The sequence below is a fragment of the Furipterus horrens genome, unplaced genomic scaffold (assembly GCF_987537825.1).
Source record: "Furipterus horrens unplaced genomic scaffold, mFurHor1.1.pri manual_scaffold_7, whole genome shotgun sequence".
Lineage (NCBI taxonomy): Eukaryota > Metazoa > Chordata > Mammalia > Chiroptera > Furipteridae > Furipterus > Furipterus horrens.
Window position 1 is genome coordinate 107,210,715 of NW_028327177.1, and position 17,125 is coordinate 107,227,839.

The 17,125-nt window shown below is 40.4% G+C and overlaps 1 protein-coding gene across 4 annotated transcripts in view; it reads left to right on the forward strand.

The window, feature by feature from the left end:
• The window catches only part of TFDP2 (transcription factor Dp-2), a 184,240-nt gene that overhangs the window by 57,231 nt on the left and 109,884 nt on the right, over positions 1 to 17,125 (forward strand). For 3 of the 4 annotated variants that reach the window (XM_090284233.1, XM_090284231.1, XM_090284234.1), the window contains exons 2-3: positions 507 to 610; positions 8,695 to 8,761. In XM_090284233.1, coding sequence (XP_090140359.1) covers positions 596 to 610; positions 8,695 to 8,761 — 82 coding nt within the window. In that variant the 5' untranslated portion in view covers positions 507 to 595. Of the gene's footprint in view, positions 1 to 506; positions 611 to 8,694; positions 8,762 to 9,889; positions 9,984 to 17,125 lie in introns of those variants that run through there. The other variant, XM_090284235.1, reaches the window with a different exon arrangement.

Consider the following 17,125-nt stretch of genomic DNA (forward strand, 5'->3'; position numbering starts at 1 on the left):
CTTTTCTTTTCTTTTTTTTCTTCCTTCCTTTCTTCCTTCTTTTTTTTATTGTTTTATTACAGTTGTCCCATTTTCCTCCCATTGCTCTCCTTTGTCCCGCCCATCCCCACCCCCACCCCCAATGTTGTCCATGTCCATGGGTCCTTTATATTAGTTCCCTTTCTTTCACCCCCTTTTTCCCCTCACCCCTTCCCTCTGGGCACTGTCAGTCTGTTTCTTGTTTCCTTGTTTAGCATAATATAATATAATATTTCAAAGCCCAGGCTTTATCACTTGTTAGCTGAGTTAGCTGAGTTGATTTGGTAAAAATATTTAACCTCTCTAAACCCCAATTTTTATCTGGAAAATGAGGATTAAAATGGTACATATCTTATAGTTTTGTTGTGAGGATTAATTTAGATAATTCACTTAGAGAACAATGTATGTCACATAATATATATGTCATAAATATATTTCCTATTATTATTATTACATTACTGTTCCCTCTTTTTTTCCTTCTTTAACAGGATGTATTTTTAAAGAATTATTGAAGACAGAATTTTTTATTTTCTTTTTTTAATGGCTTTACAGAATTTTAAATTGAATACAATTTGACATGATGGCAAAAAATGTAAGTATCTGTAAATTTTTTAATGTATTTTTAAACTGAGTTGTACTTTTTTCCTACAGGTCTTTTTTTTTTTTTTTTTACCACTCAGATTAATCAAATTTAGTTTACTGGCATTAATTCATAATTGTTTTTGTTTATGCAAAGAATGAGATAGTCAGCTTTAGTGCTACTGAAGGCAGTACGCTAACGGGCATGGTAGAGTTCTTATAAATTGCCACTAAGTTGCTCCTCCTCAACGTCTGCACAATTGCTATCTCCAGCAAGTTTCCCACCCTGCTCCTTTATTGGGTACTGTAATAAATTTGTTTTAGTACTTGCTGGAGAGTTTCTTGCCCTTATTGTTTCCTTTGGTTGGTTCAATATTTTTCTTTTGGATTTACTCAGGGAAATGTGTATACTCAGATGCTGTTCAGAAGAACTTTGCTATCCTCCATGACATTCCTGATGTTACGTTAGACCTCGGGTGTTTTGGAGAAGTTACTCCATTTTGCTGTTGTTTGAAACTGTCATTTCTAGATCTACTTTCTTTGAAGTTACATCCTTATTGTCACCCTGTACCAGTGGATTTGTTTCCAGTTAATGGTGAAGGATTATGCCAGGAAATAAATACTACAGCATACAGGGATTATGATGTTGGAACCTTTGATTGTAGGTTACCTGAAACCAAAAGGGAATTTATTATAAAAATACAGGGATGTTTCAAGGAATTCAAGAGTCAGAATTGAGCAGGCTCCCAGAAAGATCTGGGTCCAGGAACTTGAACTCTCCCAGGACTTGAGGCAGTATTTGGTTTCCGTTAGTCATCTCTGCTTTTCTCTGTGCATCTGCCTCATTACTCTGTCTCTCCGCACACCATCTTCCTCAGTTCTCCAGTCAGTACCCCAGTCAACACCTTACAGGATCGACCTGCTCAGAGAGAGAGGAGTGTGAAGGGAGGGACAGAGGCAGCCTGAGAGATGCTGTCTGCCTATGTTAGCTCCAATTTCAGACTTCTTGGGAAGGACCTGGCAGTGCTCAAGTCTGATATCCACTAGTGGTTTGGCTAGTTGTCATCAGGAGAAGTGAGCATTATATTGAGTAAAAAGGGCCCCTTGTGAGCCAGACAAATAGTTCTAAATGCTACCAGTATACATCTAAAGAATAACAATAAATAAGCCCTTATTACTTATCTCTGTTTTGCTATTATTAATCTTGCTTTTAGCACACATTAGTGGCTATAAGCAGATACAGATTTTGCTTCATTAACATTTAGTTAACTTTGTGAGGATAAATTATCAGGAGTAGTTTAATCTAAGACTCTTGTATATATTTATTAAAGTGCTGTTTGAGGAAAAGAAGAAACGAAATTTTAGTCTGTGTATTGGGAATTTTCTTATAAGGTATTACCTTGATTTTCTCTCCTTTAGAAAGAAGGAGAATGTGAGGGTTATCCTAAAGCAGCAAGATGGTTAACATTTAAATAGCAAAAGTATATTTTGGCTTAATATGTACCTTGAATCAACTATAATCTTCCTAGCCATATGTACAGTTTGCTGTATTAGAAGTTGTTCCCTGAATGTAGCAAAAAGCATTTGAACCAGTGGTAATTATACTACCATTATTTTGCGTATATATTTGGAAGAAATCAGACAATGAGCAATATGTTTCTCCTGCTATGGCAACCTGGGGGGAGAGGAATAAGTGATGAGTTGATCCTTTTCTGAAACCTTGCAGTTAGGGACTGGAGAGATCAAGCCTCAGACTGTGCTGAAGCATGTAGGAAAGAATTAAAACAGTCTGTCTGAAAATATTCAGTCAAGTTTACTAGCCATTCTGCAGTAGATATATTTTTGTGGCTTTTAATATGTTTTTTCTTACTAAAAGGATTATACTAGTTTACAATTCCATGAGCAATTCATTCTCCCCTCTCCTATCCCTACCTTTCTCCAACAGTATATGTGCACAACATTGTTCTAGGCGCCTGCCTTCTTGGGTCTTACAGTATAGTGAAAAAGATGAGAAATAAATATGTAATGCCAGGTAATGGTAAGTGTTATGGAGAAAACTAGGGTAAAAGGAGAGAGAGTGATCGGGATGAGGGGGTACTCTTTCAAGTAGGTGGTCAGAAGAGTCCTCTTTAAGAGGAAATGACATTAAAGCAGTACTCTTGAGTACCAGTCCAAGAAGGGGCCAGCCATGTATACATTTGGGGAAAGAGCATTCCAGGTAGAGGCAAGTGAAAGTGTGGTTGTTCATGGAACAGCAAGATGATCAGTTTATAGATGAAACAGAGTAAGGGAGAGTGATAGGAGCCAGATCATATGGAGCCTTGAAGACTGGGGTGAGGGGTATGCATTTTATTTTTTAATTATATTCTATTGATTATGTTATTATAGTTGTCCCAGTTTTTCCCCCTTTGCTCCCCTCTACCCAGTACCCTCCCACTCGCTCAGGCAATCCCCACACCATTGTTCATGTTCGTGGGTCATGCATATAAGTCTTTGGCTACTCCATTTCCTGTACTGTACTTTACATCCCCATGGCTATTCCGTAACTACCTATTTGTACTTCTTAATCCCCTCACCTCTTCTCCCATTCCTCCACAGAGGGGTGTGCATTTTAAATGTCAATGAGGAGCTGTTGGAAGTTTCGAGGATAGTTACATGACCTGACAACATTTTAAAACTTTGTTTTGGCTACTGAGTGAATAGACTAAAAAGGGGTGTAGTAGAAGCAGGGACTTGTTTGGTATGTATCGCAGCAGTTCAGACAACAGAGTGTGGTGATTTTTACTGGGGTAATGTAATGATATGTTGCAGATGGGGAAAAGTGGCTGGCTCTAAAGGGACAGCCATCAGGACTTACTAATTAGGATACAGGGACAGGGGAGAAGTTGGAGACTTCTCAGTATTTGGCTTGTGTAACTTGGTGGAGAGGAACTCTTGGGATGGTGCAGGATTTGATGTTCAAGCTCAAAAAATTGTTTTGAATACATTAAGTTTGAGGAACCTAAAAACATCCCAAAAAATATTGGCTAAGCAGTTCGATAAATCACTCTGGAGCTCAGGGGAAAGATTGGGGCTAGATATATAAATTTTTGAGTCATTTTACGTTAAATTATTTTAAAGCAGAGGGACTATATGAGATTATATAGTACATGCATAGTTAGAGAATACATGAGGACCAAGGAAACTGGAAGGATGGCCGGAAAAGAAAGAGGCAATGTTACCCTGATGATCTGGACACCCAGTGAAGAAACTGTTTCAAGAAGGAGGGATTGATCAATTGTGTCACATGTCACTGAAAAGTGATTCTCTGATATGGAAGAGGTTGCCCAGTCTTATGGAAATATCCTTAAACATACGTGTATATTGTTATTTACGCCTCTCTCTTTTTTTGTTTCCCATTTTGCATTTCTTTTATGAGAGCAGGTTTTTTGTGGAGTTACTTTTGCCTTATCTATGCCACACTTGGTCTCTTAAGGTTGCAAGCAATAGAAAGCCTATTCAAAATAGCTTATGGCAAAAAGTAGGATGTATAGGCTCACAGAACTGAAAAGTGTGGAGTACTCTGGCTTCAAACACATCTGGATTCAGGGGCTCAAATGATGGTGTCGGGACTCTGGTTCTCTGTTTTCACCTCTTGGCTCTATCTGGCGGCATAACAGGTTACGTTGGCCTTAGAATGTTTATCTCAGAGGAAGAGAAAGAAGTTCCCCTTTTTAGCATTTATATTTCAAATTCCATGCAGAAGCTTTGGCCCTGTTTTGTCTACATGCTTAGACAAACCAGTGTGAAGAAGGAGGTGGGGTACCAGAAATGGCCAGCTCTGGGTCAGGGTCCACTCTGCTCCCATGGCACCATGGAAGCCCTAAGATGAGCAGTCCTACCAGAACTACATGGATTGTGGGATGGGTCGCTTTATAATTTGAAGCTTGGCCACAATGGCTGTGTATGCATTGATCTGGGGTAAAATTGTTATCCAATAGTATCTAGTATCCAGTGATACTCTTCTAGACCCAAAATGCAGGTGTCTAACTTCAGCTCACTCAGTATACAATAAAGAATTTGAAAGTTAATTTGAGGTGTGTGTTTTTTTCCGTGTCAAGAATCTTTTAAAAAGTATGTAGGCCATAATACTCATTACAGAAAAATTAGAAAATACAGATAAAGAAAAGAAACTAGCCTAAAGATTATGAGTAAAATTTTGCTTGGTATATATAAAAATGTGTATATTTATAAACCAAATGTATGTATGTTATATATTTTTTAATAAAAATGAGATCATACTGTTTTGTAACCTACTATTTAGCCTAATCTCTATGATGAATGCCTTTTCTTATCTTGATAACTCTGCAACATCATTTTAAATGGCTGTTTTGTGTTACCTATTATATAGACATTGTACCAGTTTCCTAATATTAGCCATTAAATTATTTCCTTTTTTCTTAAAATGTTTAAAATTTTTGCTTACTTTTTGGATTATTCCCATGAGGCATAGTCTCATGAAATTACTGGCTCTAAGGGAGTGTGCTTTCTTGGGGACTTTTGATTCATCTTGCTAAATTGCATTTCAGAAAACACATCAGTTTTTATGTTCACCAGTGGTGTATCAGAATCCCATGTCCATTTATTTCTTTTTAATCTTTGCCAATCTAATCAGCAAAAAGTGGTATGTGACTTACTACATTTCTCTGACTACAGTGCTAATTAGGTCAAATTGGTATTCTATATGTTTATAGGTAATTGGCATTTCTCTTTTATAAATTGCCTAGTCAGTGTTGAAATGTTAAAAGCCACTGCCACTGAATAACAACCCAGACCTGAATATTGCTTTTCTGTTAACAAACACGTTCACAAGATTTTTAATTTCATCTAGGCGCTCTCTGAGTTTTTTTGTGCACATATGTATTATCCCCATTTTGCAGCTACTGTTCCAAGACCACCTTGCTTGTGAATGGTAGAGCTCTGAATTTTGATTTCTCTCAGTTATGTTTACTTGAAATGTTAAATATTAGTGAAATTATAATGCCGTTATTGGGAAATATGGTTTGAGCCTTAAAAATTAGGCTTGGGTATTTTTTATTCAGTAGACAGCTATGACTGCTTATAGTATGCAACACAGTGTTTGAATATCCAGATAGAAAACTTTTCTCAGGACCTTATTAGATGAAAAATTTTACATAAAATGAGTTGACTTTTTTCTCTTGCTCTGTGAAACATTATAGAAATATCTTTTCTAAGTAAAATAAGGAAAAAATAGCTAATATTTTTAAATGCCTTTCCTAGCAATTTTTTCTACTCTCAGACAATCTACTTTTTCTTTGAGTCTTTAAATTGTAAAGTGTTTATGAAAGCAGAAATAAGTACATTTTTGAAGTTTTAATTAAATAAATTCTGGTAGTATTTATATAAGCTCTAAATACAAACACCTTCCCTCCATCTAGAGACCAAAATTAGCAGACAATATTGACTCACAGTTGGTTTTGGCTTTTTAGAGTATAATATGTTGATTATTAAGGTGCAGGTGTACAGCTGCTGAAAAAGTTTCTAAATTTGCTGCTTCACTCAGCAGAAGTTGGACATTAAGAGCAGGTGTTTAAACATAACAGTAACTCAATAATTGTGAACTCTCAACTGTGAATATGTGGTTTTAGTTGAGGTTTTTGCCGTTATCTTTGTATAATAACAAGAAGATATAAACTGATGCTTTTGAGGTTATTGTAATACACGTACTAAAAGTCACATTGTATTGAGCATGGAATGTGTTAAAAGTTGTCTTAGCCTCCTTTCTTTTTACAGTGGAACACCAACAGAAGTTTTGTCTTTCTCTTCTTTTTATAGCAGAAGACTTTAAAAAAGTAGAGGCATGTTAGTGATGCCACAGTGAGCTCTTGGCTTTTACAAATTGAACACTTAATGTTAGCACTTGTGAGCAATTCTGGAGATCCATGTAGTGGTAATTTGCAAATTTTGTTGCAAAGGTTTTACTTTACTTCTAACAGAATACTTGTGAGAAGCTAGACAGAATTAAGTATCTATACCATTATCTACATAGAATTAAAAAGCTTTGTTTTATTTACTTATTTTTTTAACCCTCACCCAAAGATATGTTTATTGAGTTTAGAGAGAAAGGAGGGGGTGAGGAGGGGTAGAGAGAGAGAAACATCGATGTGAGAGAGAGATATTGATCAGTTGCCTCCTGTACACACCCTGACTGGGGATTGAACCCACAACCTAGGTATGTCCCCTCCCTGGGAATTGAACCTGCAACCTTTTGGTGTACGAGTATGGAACAATGATCCAATAAACTGAGCCACATGGCTGGCCAGGGCAAAAAAAAGCTATATTTTAAATGTCTTCATCTCAGCTGATGTCATAGAAATTTAATATTAGGTGCTAGAGATAGATGTGCATTAGGATTACTTTTCCATGATATGGATGATATTTACAAATATTTCTGACAACATATCTCTTAACAAAAAACATATAGAAAAACAGCCATTGGTAGGGCATTTGAATTACCAAATAAGGAAATAAACAGCTCTTATATTATGAAATTGTAATGTATCAAATGAGTGCTTATGTAGAATGCATAATGTTAAAGCAGTGGGTAGTTTAAAAATGTAAGACAGTTGTGCATATGTAAGGTCATGAAGCTTTGTGTACTTTGAAATCCTATCAGTGTGCTAATACTTTGATATTTGAGACACCAAATTAGCGTTGATATTTGAAGATTACAAATCTGTAAGGATTAAAACAATAATATAATAGTAATAGTTGAACCACTTATTGGATGCTTGCTTTGTGTCAGGTTTTCCAAAATAGAGTTTTTCCCCCTCCTGACTCTATAAAAAATTGTAAAACTGTGTTTGATGATAACTACCATAGTCACTTCTGGTTCCAAATAGTCCAGGGGACAGCGCATTAAATGAAGTAAATTGAAGTAAATTGTTTGAAGGTGAATTTATAAAAATACTTGCTGTAGGTAGTCCCTCAGTATCATATTTATAATGAATGTTCACATGAATTGAGTACTCTGTGCCAAGCACTGTGCTATATGCTTTACGTGAATTATCTTACTTAATCTTTCCAACTACCTGCATTGGTAAGTACTTCTAGCACCTTCCAATTTACAGATGTATTTACTGAAGTATAGAGAGCTTGTGGGACTTGACCACAGCCACAAACATAACAGGCTTGATGAGCCAGAGTAGAAACCTGAGCATTGGACTTGAGCCAGTGGACCTCACCTCTGTGTTGTGTTATTATTTTTATAACTTTTTAAAACAGAGAAAATGATATACTCCTTGGGGAAAGACAAGGGATTGAGAAGCTAGGCCCTGGGTAAAAATTACTACAACAGTACCTGGAGTTGCTAGGCCTGCCACCCACCGCTGGCGCAGCTGCTGCCTGAGGCTCAGCAGACCAGTTCATGTGCTACACCATGCTGCTATAGATCCAAGTCATAAAAATCTTCCAGTTCATCATGAAACAAGTCCCACGGTCTTTACTTGATCCATGACATGTCATAATGTTGAAAAGCATTATATGCAGTGATTTTGAATAGTAAAAATTAAGGGCAGCAATGAGAATGAGAAACTTTGGTGACTTTCATGGACGACACATTACTTGTTTTCAAAAATCTACCCTGGCTGGTGTGGCCCAGTGAGCACTGGCCTGCGAACCAAAAGGTCGCTGGTTTGAATCCAGTCAGGGCACATGCCTGAGTTGCAGGCCAGGTCCCCAGTTGGGGGTGTGCGAGAGGCAACCAATCGATGTTTCTCTTCCTCCCTTCCCCTCTCTCTAAAAATAAATAAATAAAATCTTTTTAAAAAGCCATCAGTAAAATCAGTAGACTTATGTTCTGCTCATAAGTACCATTTTATTAATTTTACTTTATCTGGACCATTCATATTTTCCCCATTTGAAGCAGCATGGCAACATTTTCTTTTAAATCCTTCGCCTATAGTAGTTAACTAATTCATTTTTATGTGGCTATATTAATATTTGATATGGACTTCTGGTGGAAGGTATAAAATAGCTTGTTAAGTGATCATATAATACTTAGATCTTCTTTTTAACTTTTAAAACTATTTTATTCAGGTTGGTTTGAGTTCCACAAATACAGAATTAAGAGGATTTATAGATCAGAATCTCAGTCCAACAAAAGGTAAGGACAGTTGAATAAAAATTCTCTGCATTGAGTTAGTTTTATTGCATTTGTTTTATAAAACATGAAGGTACATGCATTACTTTATGTATAATAATATGTATATACTATTACTGTGTTGTTATCATACCCCAAATAACTTGTAGCATATGAAAGTCAGTTACCTCTGAGAGGTAGAGAGTGTGTGTGACTTTTGTCCATCTCTTTCCTAAGGGGTCTCTAAGATCATACTTGACCAGAGATCTTATTACAAGTGAAACTAACTAGTTCAGTCATTTTCTTTTTGACTTTCTTGTTTAAGAGCCCTCCTTAGTGGTTTAGCTTGTAAAGAACTACAATAGAATGATTGAATGTATTATAATTCCTGTGTCTAATATATGGCTTACTGGAGGAATCTTCAGTATAAGTCCTTAGATCAGAAATCTGATTCACCAATACAAGAACTTATGCAGGACATTGATCATATATTCAATATGTATCTTTCAACAGTATCCTTTGATATGTAGAGTAACATACTGAAATATTTATGATTGAAATGATATGATGTCTAAAATTGACTTCAGAATAATCCACTGGGGGAAGAAGAGTGAAGTGGGTAGAATTACAGATAAAACAAAATTGTCTATGAGTTGATTAATTGTTTTAGCTGAGTGATAGCTATATTAGGTTTCATTATTTCCATCTCTCTTCCTTGGTATATATTTGAAATTTTCCATTAAAAAAGGTGGGAACAAAATGTATGCCATTACAATAGAAATAGCTATGAGAGAAACATCAGCTTCCTCAAAGGGTTTATGTATCAGGTGAGCTATAAACTCTGGAGAGAAGGCTAGAGAAATCTGTATTTCAGTATAAAAATGTATGGCTTACTAATAATGATCTGTAGAATTACTGAGCATTTAAATATGTATTGTGAAGCAATAAAAGAGATAGTCAATATTTCAAGCTTTGATACCTCTCAGTTTTTTCCCAAATATTTTACTGTGGTAGAATACACATAACATAAAATTTACCACTTTAACCCTTATTACGCATGCAGTTTGGTGGTACAAAGTACATTCACATTGTGCAGCCATTGCCACCACCTGTCTCCGTAACTCTTCGTTTTGCAAAACTACAACTATACGCGTTCAACAACTCCACATGTCCCCCTCTCATCAGCCCCTGGAAAGCACCATTCTACTTTCTGTCTTTATGATTTTGACTACTCTGAATACCCCATGTAAGTAGAATCATTCAGTGTGTGTCTTTTTGTGACTGGCTTACTTCACTTAGCATAATGACCTCAAGGTTTATCCAGGTGGTAGCATGTGTCAGAATTTCCTTCCTTTTTAAGGCTGAATGCTATTCCATTGTGTGTATACACAGTGGTAGGCAAAAGTAGGTTTACAGTTGTTCATATAGAAAATAATACAGTAGTTAATAAATAATAATACAAGAGCGAACTCTTTTCTTTTTTTAATATTATTTATTTATTTATTTGTTTGTTTTTAGAGGGAGGGGAAAGGAGAAAGAGAGGGAGAGAAACATCACTATGTGGTTGCCTCTCACTTGCGCCCCCAACTGGGGACCTGATGTGCAACCTAGTCATGTGCCCTGACTGGGAATCGAACCAGTGACACTTGGCTTGCATGCCAATGCTCAATCCACTGAGCCACAGCAGCCAGGAAGAGTGAATTCTTTTCGTACTCACAACTGTAAACCTACTTTTGCCCACGCTGTATAGTAGTTCCCACCTTATCTGCAATGTGGTTCCAGTTACCCACAATAAACCACAGTCTGAAAATATTAAACGGAAAATTCTAGAAACAAACAATTTATAAGTTTTGAATTGCATGCTGTTCTGAGTAACATGATAAACTTTCATGCTGTCCCACGCAGACATGAATCATTCCTTTGTCCAACATATCTGAACTGTAGATGTTCCCCACCCTTCATTCGCTTAGTAACTGTCTTGATTATTGGCTTAACTGTCAATATTGCAGTGCTTGTGTTCATGTAACCCTTATCTTATCTAATAATGGCGCAAAAGCGCGAGAGTAGTGATGATGGCAATTCGGATGTGCCAAAGAGAAGCCACAAAGTACTTCCTTTAAATGAAAAGGTATCTACAATATGAATAGGAAAAAACAGTATACATATCTATAACAATTGAATCTAAAAAACTAAGCAAACAAGAACAGAGACAGAATCATGGATACAGAAAGCATTTTGATGGCTGCCAGATGCGAGGGAGTGGGTGAAGAGGTGAGGGGAGTAAGCAGTACAAATAGGTAGTTACAGAACAGCCATGGGGATGTAAAGTACAGTATAGGAAATGGAGCAGCCAGAGAACTTATACCTATGACCCATGGACATGAACAATGGTGTGGGGATTGCCTGGGGGATTGGGGTGCTGTGGGGGGGGACAAAGGGGGGAAAAATCAGGACAACTGTAATAGCATAATCAATAAAATATAATTTAAAAAGTAAAAAATAAGAGAAAGAAAAAAGAAAAATACATATATCTCCTCAAGACCTCGATTTTTAAAATTTAAGACCCTGCTTTTTATTCTTTTGGATATATATTTAGAAGTAGAATTGCTGGGTCATATGGTAATTCTATTTTTAATTTCCACAACAGCTGTACCTTTTTACATTCCCACCAATGGTGCTCAAGTGCTCCAATTTCTCCACATCTTCATCAAAACTTGTTATTTTCTCTCCTTTTAATAGTGATCATCTTAATGGGAATGAGGTAGTATCTCAGTGTAGTTTTGATTTGCATTTCCCTAATAATTAGTGATGTTGAGCGTCTTTTCATGTGTTTTATTTCTCATTTGTGCATCTTCTTTGGAGAAATGTCTACTAAAGTGCTTTATATGATTCTTAGCTTTTTTTTTCATATTATGGCATAAATAGAAATTGATAACATTTATAGGATGCACTAGGGCTAAACAAACAAGGTGGCTTAAGGTCAGGGGTAAGCTAGCCAGGAGCTCCAGCTGCCCCAGTCCACTCCTGGCTGCCCCAAAGGTGGAGGGGATCAGTGTCTTAGTAACGCACGTTCTACTCACAACACAGAGTTGGGAATCTCTGCTCTAATAAATTGTACTGTTCAAGTTAGAAGGAGCTGGGAACCGCAAGCTTCATACACGTGGAAAACCATGATACTGAGTAGTGGGACAGAGATAATGGAGTAGTGCAATGGTTTTGAAAATAAGAAAGGAGAGGATATTAACTCGTAAAAAGGAAGGGTGACATAGGAAAAAAGCCTTCAAGAGATGGAAGACAAAGGAAGAGAATGAGGGTTGAAATCAGGGGGTTTGTCTTTGGTGGTGGATGAGGCATCTGAAGGGTAAGAAAGACAGTCATGAAGGTCAGCCATGAATGTATATTAATAACACCAGCAAAGTTTAGTTACAGAGTAAAACCTTCTCAGTTTAACTTAGTAGAACAAATGGAGAAGATGGAGACAATCATGTATGAGGCCAAACCTAGGAAAATCAGGTTTAGCTATTTGTTTAAAAAGAAAGTTGTTCCTCTTCCCTGAGCTGTTGGCTGGTGGCAGCAAAAAGAACTCCAGACTAAATAAACCTACAGGATTTGGAAAAGAGGTTTTTTAAATTATTTTTTTTAATTGGTGAAATTCAGTTAATGTTTATTACAGGCCTAAGATGAGAATTATATTGGAAATAAGAAACAGAAAGGTTTTTTTACTTAATTTGGATGATGATACAACAATATTATAGAAAAAATTGAAAATTAGTAAAAGAATTCTATCACCTAACATAACCTTTTTGTTTTTCTTTATTACTTTTCATCCATTACTCATATACTTATGTTTTATAGTGACAAAGCTAATATGCATATAATTGTCTCTTGTATCTTTTTACCAAATGCAAAAATAAAAAAACCACTTATATTGATGGTCTTCATCAATAGCATTTTTAGAGCTTCATACTATTTCATTGTGTTTATGAATCATAATTTATTAATCATTTCCCATTTTCTTATTGCTGAATATTTAAGTCTTTTTTGGTTGTTGCTTATATATATGATGTGTATATACTTATATATGTATATAAACACACATAGATATCTATATCAATATATAGCTATGTCTACTGTCTACTATACAGTAGACAGTACCTAATTATGATTAGTGGTGCTCATAATTATACAAAGAGAGCACTGTATATATTTATATATAACAATATATTTTTTAGAAATATGTTCTATCTATGTTTATATAATTTTTTCTTTATTTTATTTTATTTTTTTTATTTTTGGTTTTTCAATTACAGTTGTCCCATTTTTTTTTTTTTCCCCCTGGCTGGTTTGGCTCAGTGGATTGAGCGTCGGCCTGCGAGCTGCTAAGTGTCGCTGGTTCGATCTTCCAGTCAGGGCACACCAGAGAAGGAAAACTCTGATTCCAAAAAACCTCCGCTGCCTTGCGGCATACCTCTTCAGGGGAAAGGCTAAGGAGAAGGGAAACTCTGACTCCAAACCTCCGCTGCCTTGTGGCATACCTCCTCAGGGGAAAGGCTAAGGGAGTAAACCCGGACAGAAAATCCGGAACCGGAGTCCCTAAGGCGGTTTGACGTTGTAGTCAACACCGGCAACTCCTGCGGCGCACCTGAAGCCAAGCTGTATTGACTCTGTCTTTCCCCTTGGATCCTTCAGCTGCGAAGAGAGGGGGGGTCTGCTGCATGGGCAACAGCTGGCCCTCCATATCACCCTGCCCAGGCTTTGTAGCTTCACTGGAGAGGACACTCCAGCGTCATCGCAAGATGTCGACTTAACACGGGAGGAGACAGTTACCGGTTATAAGCTCATCCGATTGGCGAAGGAAACGAGCGCCAGGGGTCTCCTCTGACGGTGGGAGAGGTCATCGCACCTCACTGGACAGCTACCGCCCGCCTCAAGCTGGGCAGCCCCCAGCCAATTAGGTGCCGTCTCGCCATGGCTCACCTGCCCCACTGGGTGCGTGGGGATCAGAGAGGCGTCTCTTGAAAAGTGGGCCACAAAACACTCGCACCAGGCAATTCCAAGCAAACAACAAGAAAGAAGACTCCAGCTTTTCGCCTCGCTAGCTGGAACATCAGGACCATGTGTCCCGGACTTACTGCAGACCTTCCATGGATCAATGGTGCCAGGAAAACCGCCGTCATCGACAGGGAACTGGCACGACTAAACATCGACATTGCGGCTCTACAGGAGACCCGGTTGGCCGACAACGGAACTATCAGAGAAACCAACTAGACCTTCTACTGGCAAGGGAAGTCTCCGGACCAACCAAGACGGCATGGTGTTGGGTTCGCTGTGAAGAACAGGCTTGTTAACTCCATAGAGCCACCCACAGGAGGCACAGAGAGATTACTTACCCTCCGATTGTCAACAACTTTCGGCCCAGTCAGCATTCTTAGCGCGTATGCCCCAACCCTCTGCGCCACCACTGAAGAGAAAGAACAGTTCTACCATGCACTGGACGAAGCGTTATCCAAGATCCCCAGAAGTAACACTCTTTATCTCCTTGGAGACTTCAACGCAAGAGTAGGAGCCGACCACATGGCCTGGCCCACCTGCCTCGGAAACTTTGGGAGAGGAAAGATCAATGAGAATGGTCAGCGACTGCTTGAGCTTTTGTGTCACCACGGCCTGTGCGTGACAAACACATTCTTCAAGTGCAAAGAGATCCACCAGGTGTCATGGAGGCACCCCCGCTCCCGCCACTGGCACCAGCTTGACCTCGTCATCACCAGAAGAACGGATATTGGCAGCACCCTCCTCACCCGCAGCTACCACAGTGCAGACTGCGACACGGACCATGCCCTCGTGGTAAGCAAGGTGCGCATAATGCCGAAGAGGTTGCACCACTCCAAGATGAAGGGTCACCCACGCATCAACACCAGTTGTGCCAGCAACCCAGTTAAGACCCAGCAATTCATCAACAGGATGGAAGATGCACTCGGTGAGGGAATGGCGGCAGACAACATTATCGAATCCAATTGGCCACGTCTCCGCGATGCCATATACAACTCCGCCATTATTGCTTACGGGAAGAAAGAGCGGAAGAATGCTGACTGGTATGAGGCTCACTGGGAAGAAATGGAACCCGTGATCGAGGCTAAGAGGAAGGCCCTACTGGCTTACAAGGCCACGCCCAATCCCAGTACACTTCAAGCTCTACGGGCTGCCAGGAACAAAGTCCAGAAGACCGCCCGCCACTGTGCCAACACCTATTGGCTAAACCTGTGCAGAAGCATTCAGGAAGCCGCCGATATAGGCAACGCACGAGGAATGTATGAGGGTATCAAGAAGGCAACAGGCCCAATCCCCTCCAAGATCGCCCCCCTTAAGTCCAAGACAGGTGAGGTCATCACTGACCAGGAACAGCAAATGCGGTGGTGGACCGAGCACTACCTCGAGCTGTACGCAACGAGGAACACCGTAACAGACACTGCTCTTAACGCCATCCCAGACCTACCAGTCATGGAGGAGCTAGACACCCCATCTACTGCGGCAGAGCTCAGCAAAGCCATCGACCGCCTCGCTTGCGGGAAAGCACCAGGAAGCGACGGAATCCCTCCAGAAATCCTAAAGAGCGGGAAACCAGTCCTGCTACAGCCGCTCCACCATCTACTCTGTCTCTGCTGGAAGGAGGGTTACATCCCCCAGGATATGAGAGACGCCAACATTATCACCATGTACAAGAACAAAGGAGACCGCAGCGACTGCAACAACTACCGGGGCATCTCTCTCCTCAGCGTCGTTGGCAAAGTATTTGCCCGGGTCGCTCTTGCCCGCCTGCAGACCCTTGCTTCCCGCGTCTACCCAGAGTCCCAGTGTGGCTTCAGAGCTGGCCGATCAACAGTGGACATGATCTTCTCCCTACGCCAGCTGCAGGAGAAGTGTCACGAGCAGCATAAACCACTCTACCTCGCCTTTATCGACCTCACGAAGGCGTTTGATCTGGTCAGTCGAAGCGGACTCTTCAGCTTGCTACGGAAGATTGGCTGTCCACCACATCTGCTTGCTGTGGTCATGTCCTTTCACGACAACATGCACAGCACGGTGTCCTACAACGGCGCAACCTCTGAGGCCTTCCCAGTCAGCAGCGGAGTAAAGCAGGGCTGCGTCCTCGCGCCTACGCTGTTCGGAATCTTCTTCTCCATGCTCCTCCAATACGCCTTTAAGGACTGCAGCGAGGGTGTCTTCATTCACACCAGATCCGATGGCAAGCTCTACAACCTGGCCCGTCTACGAGCCAAGACCAAAGTCAAAGAGGTGCTCATCCGTGAGATGCTCTTCGCCGACGACGCAGCCTTGACATCACACTCTGAAGAGGGACTCCAGCAGCTAGTCACTTGCCTTTCCCACGCATGCAAGGAGTTCGGACTAGCCATCAGCCTGACGAAGACGAACGTTATGGCTCAAGGCACGGGGACTCCCCCATGCATCACCATCGACGGATACACCCTGGAGGTTGTCAACGACTTCACTTACCTCGGGTCCACCATCTTGAGCTCTCTGTCAGTTGACTTGGAGGTCAACCGGAGAATCGCCAGGGCAGCCACAGTTATGGCCAAACTGAACCGGCGAGTGTGGAACAATTCCAGCCTCACTGAGAAAACCAGACTGCGCATCTACCAAGCCTGCGTACTCAGCACTCTCCTCTATGGCAGCGAGACGTGGACCACCTACGCAAGGCACGAAAGGAAGCTCAACAGCTTCCACATGAGGTGCCTGCGACGCGTCCTGCATGTCACCTGGCAGGATAAGGTTCCCAACACCGAGGTGCTGAAGCGAGCCAACATGAGCAGTTTGCATGCAGTTCTTAGTGAGAGACGCCTCAGGTGGCTCGGCCATGTCAAAAGAATGGATGCAGGCCGTATTCCCAAAGACCTCCTCTACGGCGAGCTAGCAGAAGGCCAGAGGATGACAGGGCGCCCAAAACTGCGGTTCAAAGACATCTGCAAAAAGGATATGACACAATGCTCCATCAATCTCAACACATGGGAAGTTCAAGCAGACGACCGCCTAGCCTGGAGGCTCGCGGTCAGGCAAGGTACATCACGCGCAGAGGCTGCGCGCAACGAGGAGGCGGCCCAGAAAAGATCGAAGCGGAAGCAGCGTCAACAGCAGCAACAACAGCCATCTGCCTTCACCTGTAACAAGTGCGGCAGGGATTGTCACTCCCGAGTCGGACTGCACAACCACTCTCGGGGGTGCAGATAGACTCTCAAGAAGCTACGCCATCGTCTCTCGAGACGGACGGCTGCCGACGACGATATAGCTATGATGTTGGACATCACAATGAATAATTTTAGTCAGCTAAGTTTCTGCATTTTTTAAATTTATTTTCTTAAGATACTCAGTACA